Genomic DNA, 20929 nt, shown 5'->3' on the forward strand with positions numbered 1-20929 from the left:
CGTGAGATCTGGCTGTGTAAGTATGTGGCACTCTCTGCCACTCTCTCTAGCTCCTACTCCTGCCACGTGAGGTGCCTGCTCCCACTTCGCTTCACACCATAATTAAAAGCTCCCTGAGGCCTTCCCAGAAGCTGAGCAGATGCCAGCACCATGCTTCCTGTACAGCCTGCAGAACTGTGAGCCAATTAAACCTCTTTTCTTTATAAATTACCCAATCTCAGGTATTTCTTTACAGCAACGCTAGAACAGACTAACACAACTGTGATATCTTGGCATGTAGATTTATATCAAATAAATAGTATCTTAAATAAGTACCTATATAAATTAAGTATAGTTTCTGATACTCATGAATTTAAATAACGTAGTAAATAAACATAAATCAATAAATAACAGTTGACATTCATTAAGTATCCAGGGGTCTTAAGTACCTTATCCCTAATCTTTGAAATAATAATCTTGCCTCACTGTTTAGATATGGAAATTGAAAATCAGAGAAGCCAAATGATGTATACCCAGACAGTAAAATGTGGCATAGGGATTGAACCCAAGGTTGCCTGAACTTTTGTCCCTTTAACCCTGCTGCTTTTCACACAGGTAAATAAATTAAACATCTGCATTAACTCTAGTGTCACTAGTGTCCATTTTATGGGGTAGATGCATTAAGAAGGATCTTGGAAATTACCTATTTGGGCAGGGTTCAGTTAACAGGAGATTACAATCTATTTCTTCGTATTCTACAAAATAATACATGCTCATTGTGATACAGGCCGGAGAAAGGGAAACACTGGGTAAAAGAGGGTGGTCCCTGGCAAGGGTCACACCCTCAAGCCTGGACCTATGACCCAAAGTGAGGACATGCATTCCTGTTTCCCACCCCCACAATTGTTGCCTTTTCCAAAACCACCTTGGCCTGTCCCGTCCCACATCCTGTGCCCATAGAAACCCCAGGCCCTACCAGCAGAGCGGCAGAATGGCAGAGAAGGAAAGCAGCAGCCGGATGTTTGAGAAGCAGCCTGACTTCAGAGGGATGGCTTGACAGCAGGACTTCGGAGGAGAGTTCAGCTGGGCATGGCTGAACTCCAGGGGAAGACCCCTTTCCACTCCATCCCCTTTCCAGCTCCCCATCCCTCTGACAGCCACTTCTACCACTCAATACAATTCTCCATTCACCACCACCCTTCAATTCATTTGCATGTCCTGATTCTTCCTGGACCCCAGACAAGGACTTGGATACAGGTGCAAGAGGCTGTCACACTGACCCTCCACTGAGTTGTTTAACGTTTAAGCCACCCATGGACGGCAAAGCTAAAAGAGCACACTGTAACACACGCCCTCTGGGGCTCCAGGAGTCATGGGTAACCTCTAGATGCTGCCATGGGCCTGCACAGAGTTCTGCTTCTACCAGTTGCCCAGAAGTGCTCATCCTGGCCTCTGCACCCACTCACCTGCATGCTCCCCCTGACCTGTGAGTCCTGAGAAGGGGCCAAGGGAATGATCCCATTCAATTATAAAAAAATATAGAAGCAAATGGAGAAAAAATGAAATGTTTCTTACTGTCTCCATAATCCCATTCCCCTTTCCAGTTACGTATGTAGCCTTCTAGATCCTCTTTCTATGAATTTACAATGCGATTTTACTGTTTTGTAATTTGCCTTTTCATTTAACAATGTATCAGAGAAAAAAATCCCCTGGTTTACTGCGTAGGCTTCTACTTACTTTGTGGTGGTTGCAAAGTATTTTACAGTACAAAAGTACCAAAAGTATTTTTTGAAAATACGATTTCCAACATTTGTGTATTAAAGCAATGCTGCAAAGAATATTCATCTGGATGGGTGAAATCTTTTTTAAAAATGCAAAGTGACCAATTCAAAAAGAGCAAGAGACTTAAATAGGCATTAATACAAAGAAAATAGACAATGGGCAATAAGCACACAAAAAGGTGCTCAACATCATGACATTTTTGTATAATTCCCACCTGGATCAACAGAACATTACCAGTACTCCAGAATCCTCTCTCCTGCCCATCCCAATCATTGACCTCCTCTTTCCTCCCCAAAGGTAGCTGCTATCCTAATTTCTAATACCACAGAGCAGTCTTGAACTCTTAGGATTTTGAACTCTGTAAATGTATACATGAAACTTTACAGTGTAAGTGTGTACATCAGGACTTTTAATACTATTTTTTGTGAGATTCAATCATGTTGTTGCAAATAGTTTTAACTCATTCATTTTTACTGGTGTAGAGGAATTTATTGTATATACCTTCATTTATTCATTCCACCATGTATACACCCATAAGTTTTGCCAGTTTTTAACAAACGTAAATAAAACTGCTATCCACATTTCTATGCATGTGTCTTCGTCTGTGTACATGAATCTCTATATATATCTAAAAGTGGAACTGCTGGGTTACAGTTGTGTATCAACTTCAATAGATAATGCTAATGATTGTCCCAAATTAATACTCCCACCATCAGCATATGAGAATTCCTATTAATATATATCTTTGCCAAACTCAGATATTGTTACCCTTAAATTTTAATTATTCTGGTAAGTATGTAATGAAGAGTCAATAAGGCTTTGATCTGCATTTTCCTAAAGATTCTTTACAAGTCCTTTGTCAGATACACATTCTGCAAATACCTTCCCACACTGTGATTTGCCCTTTCACTATCTTAATGGCATATTATGATAAAGTTATTACTTTGAATTGTTTAATTATTAAGCTTTTCAGTTATAATTAACACTATGTCTAAGCCAAGGTCATAAAGACATTCTATAGTATTATCTTCTAAAGTTTTATTGTTTCCTCTTTCACATACAGATTTGTAATTCTCCTGGAATGGATTTTTGTGTACGGGGTTAAATAAAGATCATCAGGCTTCTTTTTCTTTATATTCAGATGTCCAGTTGACTCAGTACTTTTTATTGAAATGATTGTTCTTTTGAAACTGCCCTCCAATGCCACCTTTGTCATAAATCAAGTATCTATATAGACACAGGTTTGTTTCTGGACTCTATTCTGTTCCACTGATCTATTGGTCTATCTGTACATCTATACCAATGTCTTAACTAGTGAAGCTTTCACAATATATCTTGACACTACAGTAAGTTTCCCACTTTTCTGTTCTTCTAAATTGTCTTGGGTATTCTTGGCTCTGTATTTCCACATACATCTTAGAATCAGTCATCAATTTCTACAAAGATTCCAACTCAAAGCTTGGGGCATTTTTCAGCAACTCTGTCTTGATGGGTTCTGCCCTCTAATTTTTGTTCCCCTAGCACTATGGCGACCTCCTCTACTCCATCAGCAGATATCCTAGGGGAATAATGTCTCTATATGCAGGGGTCACCCTTCAGATTTCCTTCTGTTTCATCTTAGCACAATAACTGCTTACGGTTTTATTGACTCTCTAATGCTTCAAAGATACTTTTTATACCTCTGTCAAAAATTTTTAACTGTCCTCAGAGGTAAGGTTGTCTAACTCACTAGTCTTTTATTTCCATAAGTTAATGCCTCAAAAATCTCTGCTGGCTTTTCTTCGCTGTTCTCCATTTCTCCCACTCTTTCCCTCTTCTCTCTTCTACCCCCCACCCCTCTTCTTTCTTTTTTTCTGGTGGAAAAGGTGGATGATGTGAAAAGATGGGGAATTCCAGCATAGCAATTATTGTAAAAAGACCACCTAGTTTTATTCGAGAAAAGAAAAATACGAGAATTGAAGAATGTGTTAGGTGGGCTTAAGAGAAGACTGACTACACATAGCAGAGTGAAGAATCACTGAACTTGATGATAGGATAATAGAAAGTATCCAAACTGAAAACAAAAAAAGAGAGACAAAGAAAACAGGAGATCATGCCACTGCACTCCAGACTGGGAGATAGAGTGAGACTGTCTCAAAAAAAAAAAAAAAAAAAAAAAAGTAAAGAAATGAAAAAGGAAACAGAGTAAAAAAAAAGAGAGAACAGAGTCCGAGATCTGTGAGACAACATCAAATAATGTAACTGATAAGTAAAGGAGAGGTGAAAGAGAATTGGGAAAAAGAAATATCTGAAGAGAGAATAGCTATGAACATAAAGCCTTTAAGAAAAGTGTCAGTAAATAGCTCCTCAGTGACTTGCAAGCAAAACAAACAAAGAAAAACATGTGCTTCCCCTTTCACCTTTCCCCACCTAGACCTCATCTTCCACTATCTCATGACCTATGGTGATTGAACGAAATGACAATTTCTTACAGATAAGCTTCCACCTTTTTTGTTTCCTCTTCTCTCTCTCTCTCAAACTCTTACCTTCTTTTTCCTAAGGTACCATGGATACTTTCTATCTTGGTCAGGATATGGTGATTAATTTTATTTCTGTATATACAAATAATTGAACATATTAAGAAAGAACATTTAAGAACAGATTCAAAGAGAATATTTTTCCTATGTTACCCTTGTTGTGTAATAGTATAGGGAACTTCAAATTTTCAGTCTCAAACTATAGCTGTATCTTTCAGATTTGGCATCTAACAGTGACAGATGGCAATGTTAAAAATAAATAGAACATTCAAGTTGTTTATACCGTAGGCAAAGACAGTTTTAAAGTGTGAAACAAGCCCAAGGCTGACAGAATTCACATTATCCTTTTCAAAATGTATTAAGAATGCACATTTTAGCTGGGCACAGTGGCTCATGCCTGCAATCCCAGCACTTTGGGAAGCTAAGGCAGGCGGATCACCCGAGGTCAGGAGTTCGAGACCAGCTGGTCTAGATGATGAAACCTCACCTCTACTAAAAATACAAAAATTGGCAGGGCGTGGCGGCATGTGCCTGTAATCCCAGCTACTCAGGAGGCAGAGGCAGGAGAATTGCTTGAGCCTGGGAGGCGGAGGTTACAGTGAGCCAAGATCACGCCATCGCACTCCAGCCTGGGTGACAGAGCAAGACTCCGTCAAAAAAAGAAAAAAAAAAAAAAAAGCACATTTCCTTATGCTAACTCTGCAATGCTGCTCACAAAAGACAAAATATTAGCTTCTGAAGGTATACGAGGTTTTTCTTGGTCATTCTTAATTTAGAAATAACAATGCTATGCAGGTCTACAAATACAAACCTGTTTTCCAGAGCTATCAGTAACTGATCAATAACTGATTTCCCAATACTAACTTTCTGGAGGTTATCCCTACTTGAGGTGTCACCTCTCCATTCAAAATACGAGAATGGGCCGGGTGTGGTGGCTCACGCCTGTAATCCCAGCACTTTGAGAGGCTGAGGTGGGTGGATCACCTGAGGCCGGGAGTTTCAGACCAGCCTCACCAACATGGAGAAAACCCATTTCTACTAAAAATACAAAAAAGTAGCCGGCATGGTGGCATATGCCTGTAATCCCAGCTACTGGGGAGGCTGAGGCTTGACCCGGGAGGTGGAGGTTGCAGTGAGCTGAGATCGCGCCATTTCACTCCAGCCTGGGCAACAAGAGCGAAACTCCATCTCAAAAAAAGAAAAAAAGAGAAAGAGAAAGCACTTGATTGATACAGTTTATTTGAATGCCAATATTAGGCTAAGTTTTAAAAACTCAGTTTATAGTACATCTGAGTCAATACTATCAAAGATGAGACATAACTAACATAAGTTAAGCTTACACCACAGAAAGATGGACAAAAATAATGTGCAGGAAATTAAATGTTTGATGCTGAATTTAGTAACTTCAAAATAATGACCATAAAAACCCATGATAATCTCAATAGATGAATAAAAGCCTTCGGAAAAATTCCTACACCCTATTTATAAACACTTAGCACACGAGAAACAGAAGGGAACTTTCTCAACCCTGATAAAGGACATCTATGAAACCCCCACAGCTAATGTCCTACTTAATGGTAAAAGACTAGATGCACTCCCCTAAGATCAGGAACAAGACATGGATGCTTGCACTTGAGATTTATATTTAATATTGTATTGGAGGTTCTCACAAGGACCACTGGGCAAGAATAATAAAAAGACATCCAGATTGGAAGGGAAGAAGTAAAAAGTTCCTACTGCAGATGCCATAATCTTGTATACAGATAATCCCAAGGAATCCACTACGAAACTGTTAGAACTAATAAACAGTTCAACAAGGCTTCAAAATATAACATCCACATACAAAAATTATATTCCTATGGACTTCCCATGAACAATAAGAAAATGAAATGTTAAAATTCCCAGTACCATAGCATTAAAAAGAATTGAACATATTTATAAAGAAACTCAACAAAAGATATATGAAACTTATACTCTGAAAACTACAAAATATTGAAACAAATTAAAGAATGTCTAAACTGACTGGGCCTAGTGGCTCATGCCTATAATCCCAGCACTTTTGGAGGCTCATGCGGGAAGATCACTTAAGGCCAGGAGTTCAGGACCAGCCTACGCAACATAGTGAGACATTGCTACAAAAAACTAAAAAAATCAGCCTGGCACAGTGGCACATGCCTGTAGTCCTAGCTACTAAAGAGGCTGAGGTGGAAAGACGCATTGAGCCCAGGAGTTTGGGGAGCTGTGAACTATGATCACACCATGGCACTCCAGCCTGGGCAACAAAGCAAGACACTGTCTCTAAAGAAAAAAATTAAAAATACAAAAGAATATCTAAATAAATAGAAAAACATCCTATGTTCAGGGATTAGAAGACTTAATATTGTTAATAATATCCCAAGTTGATCTACAGGTTCAATATACTCTCTATCAGAATCCCATCCTACTCTGTAGAAACTGATAAGCTGATTCTAAACCCATATGGAATTGCAAGGGGCTCAGAAAAACCAAATCAACCCTTAAAAAGAAGAAAAAAGTAGGAAGACTTATATTCCCCACTGCAAAACTTACTACAAAACAACAGTAATCAAAACAGGGTAGTACTGGCATAAGAAGAGACACATAGAGGCTGGGCGTGGTGGTTCACGCCTGTAATCCCAGCACTTTGGGAGGCTGAGGTGGGCAGATCACGAGGTCAGGAGTTCAAGATCAGCCTGGCCAACATAATGAAACCCTGTTTCTACCAAAAATATAAAAATTATCTGGGTGTGGTGGCACACACTTGTAATCCCAGCTACTCGGGAGACTGAGGCAGGAGAATTGATTGAACACAGGAGGCAGAGGTTGCAGTGAGCTGAGATGGCACCACTGCACTCCAACCTGGGTGACAGAGTGAGACTCTGCCTCAAAAAAAAACAAACAAAAAAAGGCATATAGATCATTGGAAAAGAACTGGAAGTCCAGGAATAAACCTAGGGTTAATTGTGTCTAGGGTCAATTTATTTTTCCAAGGGTATCAAGATAATTCAACAGGAAAGAAATAATCTTTTCAACAAACAGTGCTAGAACAATTGGATAACCTCATGAAGTTGGACCCCTGCCTCATCACTATACACAGAAATTAACTTTAAAAAATGGGTCATAAACTAATATGTAACATCTAAAACTATAAACCTCTCAGAAGAAAACATAGGAGTAAATCATGACTGTGGATTAGCCAAAGCCTTCTTAAATAAGGAATCAAAAGCATAAATGACAAAAGAAACATCAAAAGTATGCATCAATGGATACTATCAAAGAAAGTGAAAGATGAACCACAAAACAGGTGAAAATATTTGCAAATCACTATTATCTGGTAAATAATTTGTATCTAGAATATATGAGCAACATTTACAACTCGGTAACAAAAACACAAATAACCCAATTAAAAACTGGGCAAAAGCGAGAGGTTGAGGTGGGAGGATCACTTGAAACCAGGAGTTTGAGACCAATCTGGGCAACAAAGCAAGACCTTGTCTCTACAAAAAATTTAGAAATAAGCTGGGCACAATGGTGTGCACCTGTAATGTCAGTCATTCGGGAGGCTGAGTCAGAAGGATCATTTGAGGTCGGGAGTTGAGGGCTGCAGTGAGCTACGATCACAACGTTGCACTGCAGTCTGTGGTGACAGAGAAAGACCCTGTCTCGAGAAAAAAAAAAAAAAAAAGAAAGAAAGAAAAAGGTAGAAGAAAAAAAAATAAGCAAGGATATGAATAGATACCCTCCAAAGAAGATGAACACATAGCCAATAAGGACATATAAAATGGCTAAACATTATTAGCCAAAAGCAAAATGCAAGTCAAATCCACAGTGAGATACTACTTCACAACTAAGAAGGCAATAATCAAAAAAATCCAAATAAAAACAAGTGTTGACAAGGATATGGAACAACTGGAAGTCTCATACACTGCTGGTGGAACTGTAAAATGGTACAGCTACACCAATGGTGCAGCTGACAGTTCTTCAAAGGTTAAACATAGTTACCATATGACCCAGCAATTCCACACCTGGACATATACCCAAGAGAAATCAAAACACATCCACATACAATATTGTACATGAATATTCAAAGTAGCCAAAAATGGAAACAACTCCAAATGAATTAACAAATAAAATGTGGTGTATGCATATAATGAAATGTTATCCAGCCATTAAAAAAGAAGGAATTAAAACAGAAGTACTGATACACGCTACTGCACAGGTGTATCTTGAAAACACTATGCTAAGTAAAAGAAGCCCATCACGAAAGACCACATTCTGTATTATTCCATTTATACAAAATGTCCAAAATAGGGAAATCAATAAAGACAGAAAGTAGACAAGTGGTCGTTTAGGGCTGGGAGTAGTATGCAGGGAGCAGTGTCTATTAATGGATAAGGGATTTCTTTATGAAGTGATGAAGGTGCTCTAAAATTAACTGTGGTGATGGCTGTACAACACTGTTACACAATTTAAAGGGTAAATTGCACGATATGTGAATTTTATCTCAATAAAGCTGAGTTTTCAAAAAGTTAAGTTTAAAATAATGCCATATTTTTAAAAAGAATGAAATCTACAGTTACTAACGAAGATTTACCGAACAAGTACCCACTCAGGAGTTTTTTAAAAAAGTTTACCCAAGACGGATAAAATTGCTTTGAAAAGAACTGAGAATCCTGACTCAAGCAGAACCGCAGAAAACACTGTTTTGAAGCATTTCCTCTACTGAGCAATAAAGTCAGTCTAAAATAAACAAATTCCAATGAGAGAAATGGGAACAATGACTCCCTAGTCTCCTGTGAAGAAATAAGCTTTGAAAGGTATTATTACCCTTTACTTAAATACTATTAGCAAAGATTGTTTGATGTAAGCTTTGGGAGCACAAGTGAGAAAATACCAAAAGAGCAAAGAATAACTTTTTTTTTTCCCTTTAACTCTTACATACAGGTCCTAAAACTAGAAAATACTACTATAAGGAAAACAGTTCAAATAAATTCTGAGGCCCAGAAATTTTTTCTTCTCCTTTTACTGGGAGGTGGGAAAGGACAGAAGAAATGTAATATAGCTAGGAAAAATAAGTTGGATGACTCCCTCTTCTCTTCAAAATGTTTTAGACTTTGTATTTTTTTTTTAATTGACATCATCAAAAAGTTCCAGACGAGGCATTCTGTTGAATCTTCCCAAAACTAAATCACCTCAATAAATACCAAAATTCCCATTTTCTTGATTTTTATCCCCTTCAATAATGCTTTATTTGTAATATATTCTACATATTTATGTAGCACTGTAAGTATACTATATAAGTAATAAGAAATGCTGTTTAAAATAGTTTTGATGCTCATATGCCCTTTTAAAATATACTTACTTTTCATTTATCAATTTCCAGTTAATCCTACAATTTCCATGTTAGTTCTTTAAACCTATTTTTTATCATTTTATTCATTAATAAGTTACACTGCTATTATGCAACTATAAAAGTCAATAATGACAAAGCTTAATGGAGCACACAGCTCTTTAAAATTGCCTAAAAATTTGAATGCATGTAAACCTTTTCAAAATAATCAACAGAGAAATAAGAATACATTTAAAAATCAAAATCACATAAAATTAAGAATGTAGTATTATGTCAATAAATGCAAAAATAGCAAAACAAGCTAAATACTTGACTGACAGAAAATCTGTGTCTTCAAGCAGTTTATAAAATAACTACACTAGTGAAAAAAACGTACTCACCTGGTTTTGGCACTGAGTTGGTCACTGACTGGGGAACTTTTTGGTTAATTAACTCAACACAGTGTCCAGGAAAGAGTCCCACCTGATGAAAAGCAACAAAGAAAGGATTCTAAACCAGCAAACAGACCAATATGTGAACACTGCCAACTGAATTCCAGTAATGTATTCTACAGCCCCTCCCAAATGATTCTATTATTCCAAGACTCTAAATAACACATGATGCCTATTACACAAACAAATAATGAAACAATCTGTTGCTATGAGTACATAGAGTTATCTGTTTTATTTGTCCAAATATCTAAGTCTGCTTTTTTCCTTTTAGTTTTTAATTTCCCAATCTTTTCTTACATGAATTAAAATATTTAGTCTGATAATGAGCTATGCATGCAAGTAGGTCAAATGTCATAATTTAATAATGCGCTTTACTGAAATCTCAATCCAGTTATGTTGATATCTGTTGCCAACTTATGTTTATTGTCTTCTCTATGGGTTTTTTAAATCAACACTAAGCCACAACTCAAACTTTTTGTGAACTTTCTCTTCACTCTCCCCCAGGTTTCATTAAAAAAAAAAAAAAAAAAAAAAAGAAGACATGACTGAAATAAATGTGTAAAATAATATCTCATTTAAAATCTTGGTATTCAATGCTTTTAAAAACTAGTAGTGCATGGATAAGAGGGAAAGCAAGAAAGAAGAAAACAGCCAATCTCAGCAGTGTCAACAGACTCTGGCTTTGAGGAACACACCACAGTGACCTAGTAGCGGAGCCGCAGGCATTGTTTTTGGAATTCTAACAAGCCGTATTAGGAAAATGCTGAGTTCCAGATCATCTAGAGATACTGTATAGCCAAAAGGATAAATACCAAGATAAACAGCCTGGAAACAAAAGCAAAAAGGAAATCTTTATCAATATTTATAGATGTTTCCTTAGATAAAAATATAAATGGGCTGCCATGCAGCAGATGTTAAAGCTGAAATATGAAAACTACATCACTTTGTATATCCCTCTGTTGACAGACTCTGGGGAAGAATGGAATAGTTTTCCAAGAATATGATTCATCATCAAGTTCCGAGCTGTATAATTTCCATCTGTGTGAAATTATTTTCACATACTCATTTGCTACATTCTTATTTCAATTTCTAGATCCATATCCTATGGTAGTTCTTAAAATTATGAAGATATAAACCGGTTATCATGAGCTGAAAAGGGTTATTAACAGATTATCAGTTTCTTTTGTTTGTTTTTGAGACAGGGTCTCATTCTGTCACCCAGGCTGAAGTAGTGACACAATCTAGGCTCACTGCAGCCTCAATCTCCCAGGCTCAAGCAATTCTTGCACCTCAGCCTCCTGAGTAGCTGGGACTCTGGGCATGCACCAGCTCACCTGGCTAATTTTGTTTATTTTTTGTAGAGATGAGGTATCATTATCAGATTATCAGTTTTGTTCACAAGATGTGATTTTGGGATTCCTACGCACTGCCTTCCAAAATGATGCTTTAGGTATTTGTTTTATTGGTGAAATTCTTTAATATATTCTACTCAACTCCCTATTTTATTAAATGAGTAGAAATTCCTCCAAGACTGATTAGAACCAGGTAGGAGTCAACTTTAAAAAAATCTTCATTGTTTTTCTTACACAAGTCAGTTATGAGAAGGGATATGGGGCATGGTTACCAATGTAGCCTCATGTAAGTGTTCCACCCTTCATAAAAGGGTTTGGAAAATGATTACAAAAGCCCCAGGTTCTAAATTAAACAAATGTATACAAAAATGCATTTGTAAATAATCTCTGTTTTTACAAGTCTTTGCAACAAACTGTCACTTTGGTCTCCAGCAGAGAGAGCTGGAGAAGTGGAGCTTCCAGATGTAGTCTCTGGTTTGAGTCCCAGCAATGGAGACCTTGATGCTATGAGCTCTGGAGACTCTCATGAAGAGGGGTTGGGGGGATGAAGCAGTAACTGGGAAACTGCTCATGCCGAGGAGATGGGAGGTGCCCTGGAAATAGCTGCTTCATGAACTTAAGCCATGATGGATTTAATGTTAAAAGTCATTCCACAAAGTGGTGTGCTTCAGTGCATGCAAAGGCTAGAGAACTGCAAAAAGGTGGTTCCCAAGGCTGGGAAGATGTAACTATTTCAAGAGTGACTCTGAAAGAGACCCTGATGCCTGGAGGTACCCTTCTGAAATTCAAACAATGTAGAAATATCTGCCTTGCTTCAGAATGTATGGAGTATAAAGTTCGTGTTTCTAAAAGAGCTCACCTGCAGCTGGCTTTCACGTCTGAAATGACAGTGCTCTCCAAGCCGCAGGGCTGGAAATTAAACGTTCAATTCTACCTTGGTCCCAATTTAATGTCTGGTGCTCTCTGGATTGAGTTGAATACGTTCAGGCTTTGCAATTTCACTTGTGGTAAAGGCTCTAACATTTTCTATTTCTATGAAATTCTTTTCTTTTTTTTGCGATGGAGTTTTGTTCTTGTTGCCCAAGCTAGAGTGCAACGGCACAACCTCGGCTCACTGTAACCTCTGCCTCCCAGGTTCAAGTGATTCTCCTGCCTCAGCCTCCCAAATAGCTGGGATTATAGGTATGCACCACCATGCCTGGCTAATTTTTTGTATTTTTAGTAGAGACAGGGTTTCTCTATGTTGGTCAGGCTGGTCGCGAACTCCCAACCTCAGGTGATCCACTCACCTCAGCCTCCCAAAGTGCTGGGATTACAGGCAAGAGCCACCACATCTGGCCTCTATGCAAATTTCTTGAAGGAGAATCGCCTGCATATTTTTTAGGCAGAGCTTCTTTCAAACTTAACTGAGGCATCAGCTGGTCTTTGGCTATGTTTCTTACCATGATTACTAACAATAAGTTAGTGGCTTAGGTTCGTAAACTGTACTGTTTGCTACACTGATCTTCCCATACAGTAATTTTTAGTTCGTGAAAAAAAATTAACCCTCAGCTGAAATTAACACGTAAGTTTTTTTTTGTTTTTTTTTTTTTTAAACGAGTCTCAGATTTTAAAACTTGTAATAAAGTGGACACTCATTGGTTTTTCTATGCCCTTTTCAACTCTTGTAATTGAGTTTTCATCACGTTTTATATTAAAGTGGCTAACACATGACTACAAAAAAAAGTATCTGGGTTCAATCTTAAGTCTGCCACTTACTAGATTAGGTCTGTAACTTAGCCTCCTTGTGTTTTAGTCTCTTTGTATAAACATGGTAATAACAATGCCTATCTCCATAAGGGTTGTGATGAGAATTAAGTGGATTAGTATAAATAAAATGCATAGAGTAAAATGCATTGGTTTGTTAACTGATGGTCTAGTAACAACATGATCTATTAAACACGGCAGCCTGTTTCATATATTATTCTTCCTGCCGCTGTGGCAATTTCTAAAGCTTTAACCCATTTATGGTGGAGGTTGCAAAATTTTTTTGTGAAAAATCAGACCTTGGCAATGACCTTGAGCAGTAGGATAGAAATAACTCCCACAGGCTTAGTGTTCCAATAATGAAACACTAGGCATAAATGGGTTAATGTATAAGTAAAATGCTATTATTATCCCAGTATTTGGCTACCAGAACCGCTAGAAGGCTCTAGCTCCTCCATCAAATGGATATTACACATAATGACACCTTTTGTGTATATCTGCTTCAGTTTCCTGACTCTCAAATATCATTCTTTCTATAACATTCTAATTCATTTCAATATATAAACATCTGCAACTTGCCTATGAGAAAAGTCCAGATTCTAAACTTGACTCACCCATTCACTAGGTTCTGTGATGTAGAGCGAACTGCTTAACATCTCTTAGATTCCTAATTTGTAACGTTAGGGATAACACTACCTACACCTCAAGAGTTTATGTGAAAGTAACTAGCCTAGTTTCTAAGTTCAAATATCTTTTGGCCAAAAAAAAAAAAAAAAAAAGTTTTCCATCACTTCCTCACAAAGACTGAACAAAGAAAGCTTAATGTACTTCTCAGGGAACTATATCACATACATTAGTTACATTTTCACCTTTTAAATTCATCACAATGAATTAGGTTTAGGTATACAGGGAAATGCTACTGCATACTATATAGAGGTAGATCTACAGTAGGCTCACCTAATACCTAACTCCAATCCCTGCCCTCTTGTTTTACTTTATCATAAGTGTAATATCACTACTAGCTAAACTATACAGTTTCTCAGACTCCCTATATTCAGGTGAAGCCACGACACATGTAAACACAGCTCTGCTACCATCCTGTCTCCTCCGCTGTACCGTGAGCATGTGAGCACAGGTGTCATGACTAGATCTGTAGTGGTCTTCACTTGACCATAAGTGAAAGGCTGAGAGAATCATTAAGCTGCTGACTCAGCACTAGACATCCACCATCTTTTCTGCTCAGTTTTTTGTTTCTTGAAGCCAAAATCACTCCTAACCATCAAGAAGGCTTTAAAAGAGTCAGTTTTATGAATTTGTGAAAGGAAAACAGATTCTATTTTACCATCACAAAATTTTCATCTTAAAAAATGGTGTTCTGTTGAAAATACTACACACGAGAATGGAACTAACCTTAAAAGTATAGTTAATGAACATTTACACTTTTCTGATGAATACTTCACCTAAGATTTCACCAAATAGTAACCACTTTGATAAAATGTCAAACGGTAAAAAGTGACTGGAACTCTGGAAATATGATCCATTAACTATGTCATCTTGTTTTGTATATTATTCTTTCTGCAGCTGTGGCAATTTCTAAAGCTTTAATGTACACGGCTGGAAAGGGAGAGCAGAATTGGGTATATTGGCAGGGGTCAAAATGAGACTCAACTCTAGGAACAGAATGGAAGATGGAGAAAAAGCCAGCATTGAGGGCCCATGATGGTAAAGAAGTAGGTAATAAAAACATAGTAATAGAAGGAAAAGAACAATGTAGAGACAAGGCTGGAAGAGGTTAGGAATGGTCTTGAAAAGAAGAGACCTTCCTGTTGACAGTTTTCACTCAAGTCTTTGAGATAAAGTGAAAAGCCACCAGACATGCTAGTATATCCCATGGTGTGCTGATAAATGTTTAACAACTAGCTCTCCATGGAGGAAAGGCCTTGATTTCCAGTGTTTTCCAGTGTTCACAGTATAAATACTCCCATCATGGCTGGTTTCAAGCTACCAACTTGATACAACTGAACACAAAATTGGAAAGAGAAGCAAAAGAGCACTCAGTTATACAGTATTGATAGCATATAGAGAGAGTAGCTGGAAAGGTCTTCAAGAGCATAAACGGTAAAATAATTACAAAAATATTTGATTATTACCTTTGTTTTTAATAAAATTCATTTCATTGTAAATGTACATATCTTAATTTTTAATAATGGCTGTTTTTAACAACTGTCCTACAAAATTTCACAGTTGGCTCCAGCTGACCACTGATGTATATCCATACACTTCGTCCTGCGCCTGTCCACCTCTAACAGCTCCTGGTAAATCAGTTTCTGGTGGCTTAGCAAGCATATGGCTCACCCTCTGACTCTAGGAGAACCAGGAGAGATGTAAAGGGAACGAACTGTAATCTGGTTTTTCTGATCTCCTTCTACCTTGGGGGATACTCAAACTAAAAAGAAAACCTGGTTTGGCTTCAAAAGTGAGTGTGTGTCCTGAAAAATACTTTGGTGTAACTTAAAGGGAATATGAGAAAAGAAACTACTGCAATAAAATAAGCCTGGAGCTTTGGAAACAGTAGAATTAACAACAGAACCTAATCCTAACTATAGTCTCTTTGAAGCAATCAACAAAAACCTAAAAAGGAATTCAACATAACAATCATGTGCTTATTGCTGACTTAAAAAAAAAAAAAAAAAACTCTCTGCTATTGGTTTATTTATTTAATTTATGGCTAGTGAAACTTTAGCACTGTTGGCATAGCCAAACTTTTTTAAATTAAACTTGGTAGAAGCACTGCTCACTCCTAAAAATATACCACAGATTTTTCAATTGGAATTATTTGGCTTCAGAGTGTTAAAACTCCAGTTTTTCATTTTCTGACTACAACTTCCTATCCTCTCAGGTCTCTAGTGTTGATATTCTATAACAACAAAAGTTCAAACAGAGACATCCCATCCCTTTCATATTTCCCCCCTAAGGTACTTATCTCCCCAATTCCAGGTTTTTTGTTTTGTTTGTTTGCTATCCAATATGGATCCTGTGATTACGCATTTGTTTTAAATCAGTACCCTTAATTTCCTTGCAATATTAACTTCCTGCCAAACCAATTCAGCAAATCACCACAACTAAATCAATACAGTACCATATTTGCATGTCTGTGTACTGCTGCAGAAAAAAAAAATCACATCACTAAGGAGATTTGAACCAATAAAAATTCATAGTCTATTGTCTAGAAATGCTAATTATTTTCTCCCCACTCCCGAAACATGCTTAAAGAACCTAATCTTCTTTACAGTCTCTGCCCAGTCTGACTCCCACGGCCTGCTAACACCATCCCAGCACAGGTGATCAAATAGACGTACGGTAAGTCAATGAGTCAATTAGTTTGTCTGCTATAATTTTGGAACTAGTTCCCAATCTTTAATTATCTCCATTGAATTGTCAGAATTAGGAAATATTTTTCCAAACAAAGAAGAGAAGAGACAAAGAAATAACAATTGCTACACACCAAAGGAAGCAAAAACCGGAAATAAGTTCCTCAGGTCCTTTCTTTTTAGTTCTGGTTCCATTTACTTATTGCCTAGTAATTCTTGCATTGGGCTCTTTGAGATATTCCTACCAATCCCCCCACCTCCCACTCTCCTTGTATGTCCCCAAAAGCACAACATTGCTTCTGGTTTCTTTGCCTCGTTTATACTGTCTCCTTCAATGTCAACTCCCTAATTTCCATGTAAATAAAAAATTACTCTTGCAGCCGGATATGCAGGTTTGAGAGTCAAAAACACAGCTAAAGATCAGGGTATAAATCTGAGAGCTGGGCATAAATATGGTTTTTAAAGTTGAGAAAGTAAGATAGCAAAGGACAAAAAGCGTAGAATAAGAAGGCAGTCCAACTCCAAACGTCAGAGGTCCAGTAGAGCAGGGTGTCCTGGTAAAGGAGACTGTGTCAAGTCAGTTAAGAGAAAAGTGTCGGGAAAAAGAAAATCGGATACTAATGACAGTTTAAGTAAGGAGTAGTAAAGTTGTTTTTTTTTTTCATTAAGCCAAACAGAGACCACTAGTGATAAAAGAGAAGAATGAAAGGGTGAAGGGTTTAAGAATATATTTGTGATAGGTGAATGTAATCATGGCTCTAGAATCTGCAATGGAAAAGGAGGATAGTGAAGGCAGGAAGTAATTGATGGGCGAAAACTGGGAGGAACAGTGGAATGATAATATTAAGCATAATATTGAGTATTGAACATAATTGTTTATTGTACAGCAAGTAGCTGGGGCGATTAAATTTCTTTTCCCAGTTGCCATAATACAATATCAAATAAGACAAACTAGATTACAGCTGCTTTAAAGTTTTAATTAATTTGTAATACCTTTCAGCCCTGGAAGGAGTAAGAAAGGATAGAGTAGGCATTGTAAGTGGAAAGACACATAGATAAAAAGACACAAGGGCAGAAAAGAGCAACTTGTGTACTAAGGGGGGAAATAATAGTTACATGTGGCGGAACATCCAGTTTCTAAAATAGAGCAGTGCAAAGTAAAACTGGTAAATAAGAATAAACTCGGAGATCCTGGATGATCTTGTATATCGTGACAAGGAGTTTTAAGTTCCTTCTGTAGGAAATAAAAGTGACAAATTCTGAGCAGAAAAAGCACAGGAATAGGCATGTTCTAAAAGGAAAAGTATTAGCACTGTATACCTTTCAAGGTGTAAGGAAGGGAGGAAGAAAGAAGCAGTAAAGCACTTTAGGAATTTGCAAAAATAGGCTAGGAAAGAGAATGAAACCTGCAGTGCATGACAACAGCATGAGGAAGCAAGGAGAGTACACGAATGTAAACAACACAGAGGTAGAAGAGACAGATATGATCAACTGGATTGGATGCATGAACACCATGAAGTCAAGAATGCTCCTGCAGTTTTTCTTTCCACCTTAACTGAGGTGTAGTTAACCCAAAGTAAACTGCACATATTTAAAATGCACATTTTGATAAAACACCCATGAAACTATTACCACAATCAAGATTATAATATATTCATCAACTCCAAAAGTTTCCTTGTGTCTCTTTGTAATCCTTCCTTCCCCCTACCTTCCCATCCCTGCTCCTCAGGCAACTACTCATCTACTTTTTATCACTATATATTAATTTCCATTTTCTATAATTTTACATAAGTGAAGTCTTATATAATATACTCTTTTTTCTGTCTGCCTTCTTTCATGCAGCATATTTTTGAGGATCACCCATGTTGCTGTATTGATCAACTGTCTATTCCTTTCACTGCTAAGTAATATTCTATTGTATGGACACCACCACTTGTCAATCTGCTGCTGACAGATATTAGGGTTGTTTCCAGTTTTAAACTATTACATATAAAGATGCTATGAACATTCACGTATGAGTTTCTATATGGGCACAGGCTTTTTTCTCTCTAAACAGTTAGATCATGTAGTAAGTGTACAGTAATTCCTCCCTTAACATCATGGACAGGTTCTTGGAAACTGTGAACTGACTTACTCTGTGCTGTGGGAACTTAATTCTCATTTATATCAATTAACCTATGATAAAATTGGTTTCATTAGACAGTATGTCATTTTGCTTAACGCTGCAGTTTCCAAGAACCAACTGACAACATTAAGTGATGACTTACTGAGTGTTTAACTTGAGAAACTGCTAAACTGTTTTCAAATTAGTTGTGGCATCTTACATTCCCACCAGCACTGTATGAGAATCCCAATTTCTCCACATCCTTGCAATTTTAATAAGTATGAAGCAATACCTCATTGTTGTTTTAACTTATATTTCTCTAATGACTATTGATGCTGGATATCTATTTATGTATTAATTTGCATTCATATATCCTTTTGGTGATATCTGCTCCAATCTTTGCCTATTTTTTAAATTGAATTGTTTTCTTCTCTAATTTTGAGAGTTTTTGTTTTTTAAAAAATAGCATCTCAATACGTTGCCCAGGCTGGCCTCAAATTCATGGGTTCAAGCAATCCTCCTGCCTCAGCCTCCCAAGTAGCTGGGACTACAGGCACATGCTACTGAGCTTGCCCAGTAAGAGTTCTTTGTATGTCCTGATACAAGTCCTTTATCAGATATAATCACTGCAAATATTTTCTCCCAGTCTGTGATACGTCTTTTTGTACTAGTAAATATGTCTTTCAAAGAGCAGCCTTTTTTAAAAAAATTAATTTTTTTATTATACTTTAAGTTCTGGGATATATGTGCAGAACGTGCATGTGTGTTACATAGGTATACATGTGCCATGGTAGTTTGCTGCACACATCAACTAGTCATCTATATTAGGTATTTCTCCTGATGCTATCTGTTTCCCAGTCCCCCACCCCTCAACAGGCCCATATGTGATGTTCCCCTCCCTGTGTCCGTGTGTTCTCATTGTTCAACTCCTACTTATGAGTGAGAACACAAGGTGTTTGGTTTTCTGTTCCTGTGTTAGCTTGCTGAGAAGGATGGTTTCCAGTGTCATCCATGTCCCTGCAAAAGACATGAACTCATCCTTTTTTTATGGCTGTATAGTATTCCATGGTGTATATGTGCCACATTTTCTTTATTCAGTCTATCATTGATGGACATTTGGGTTGGTTCCAAGTCTTTGTTATTGTGAACAGTGCTGCAATAAACATACATGTGCATGTGTCTTTATAGTAGCATCATTTATAATCCTTTGGGTATATACCCAGTAATAGGATTGCTGGGTCAAATGGTATTTCTGGTTCTAGATCCTTGAGGAATTGCCACACTGTCTTCCACAATGGTTGAACTAATTTACACTCCACCAACAGTGTAAAAGCATTCCTATTCCTCCACATCCTCTCCAGCATCTGTTGTCTCCAAACTTTTTAATAATTGCCATTCTAACTGGTATGGGATGGTATCTCATTGTAGTTTTGATTTGCATTTCTCTAATGACCAGTGATGATGAGCTTTTTCTCATGTTTGCTGGCCGCATAAACGTCTTCTTTTGCGAAGTGTCTGTTCATATCCTTTGCCCACTTTTTGATGGGGCTGTTTTTTTTTCTTGCAAATTTAAGAGCAGAAGTTTTAAATTTTGATGAAATTAAATTATTTTTATGAATTGTTCTTCTGATGTCACATTTAAGAAATATTTGCCTAATCCAAAGCCACAAAAGTTTTCTCCTATGTTTTCTTCTTGAAGTTGTATAGTTTACACTTTATAAACATTTAGGTATATGGGCCAGGTGCGGTGGCTCACGCCTGTAATCCCAGCACTCTGGGAGGCCGAGGTGGGCAGATCACAAGGTCAGGAGATCATCCTGGCTAACATGGTGAAACCCTGTCTCTACTAAAAATACAAAAATTAGCTGGCTGTGGTTGCCTGCGCCTATAGTCCCAACCACTTGGGAAGCTGAAGTGGGAGAATCTCTTGAGCCCAGGAGGCGAAGGTTGCAGTGAGCAGAGATTGGGCCATTGCATTCCAGCCTGGTCACAGAGCAAGATTCTCTCTCAAAAAAAAAAAAAAAAAAGAGAGAGAGAGAGACAGAGAGACATCTTCGCCTAATCCAAAGCCACAAGAGTTTTCTCCTATGTTTTCTTCTTGAAGTTGTATAGTTTATACTTCATAAACATCTGGGTATATTATCCATTTTGAGTTAATTCTTGTAGATGGTAAAAGAAATAAAGTTTATGTTGGAGACATATGGATATCCAAGTGTTCCACTGTCACTTGTAAACCAGACTATATCTCTTCACTGAATTGCCTTTTGAACTTCACTGAAA

At 37.4% G+C, this 20929-nt stretch overlaps 1 protein-coding gene across 1 annotated transcript in view; it reads right to left on the bottom strand.

Moving 5' to 3' along the window:
- ARHGAP32 (Rho GTPase activating protein 32) overlaps positions 1-20929 on the bottom strand; it is a 226583-nt gene that overhangs the window by 77658 nt on the left and 127996 nt on the right. The window contains exon 10 of the mRNA XM_025356879.1: positions 10026-10107. Within this exon, the coding sequence (XP_025212664.1) occupies positions 10026-10107 (82 nt within the window). The remainder of the gene's footprint in view (positions 1-10025; positions 10108-20929) is intronic.

Source organism: Theropithecus gelada, chromosome 14 (assembly GCF_003255815.1).
Source record: "Theropithecus gelada isolate Dixy chromosome 14, Tgel_1.0, whole genome shotgun sequence".
Lineage (NCBI taxonomy): Eukaryota > Metazoa > Chordata > Mammalia > Primates > Cercopithecidae > Theropithecus > Theropithecus gelada.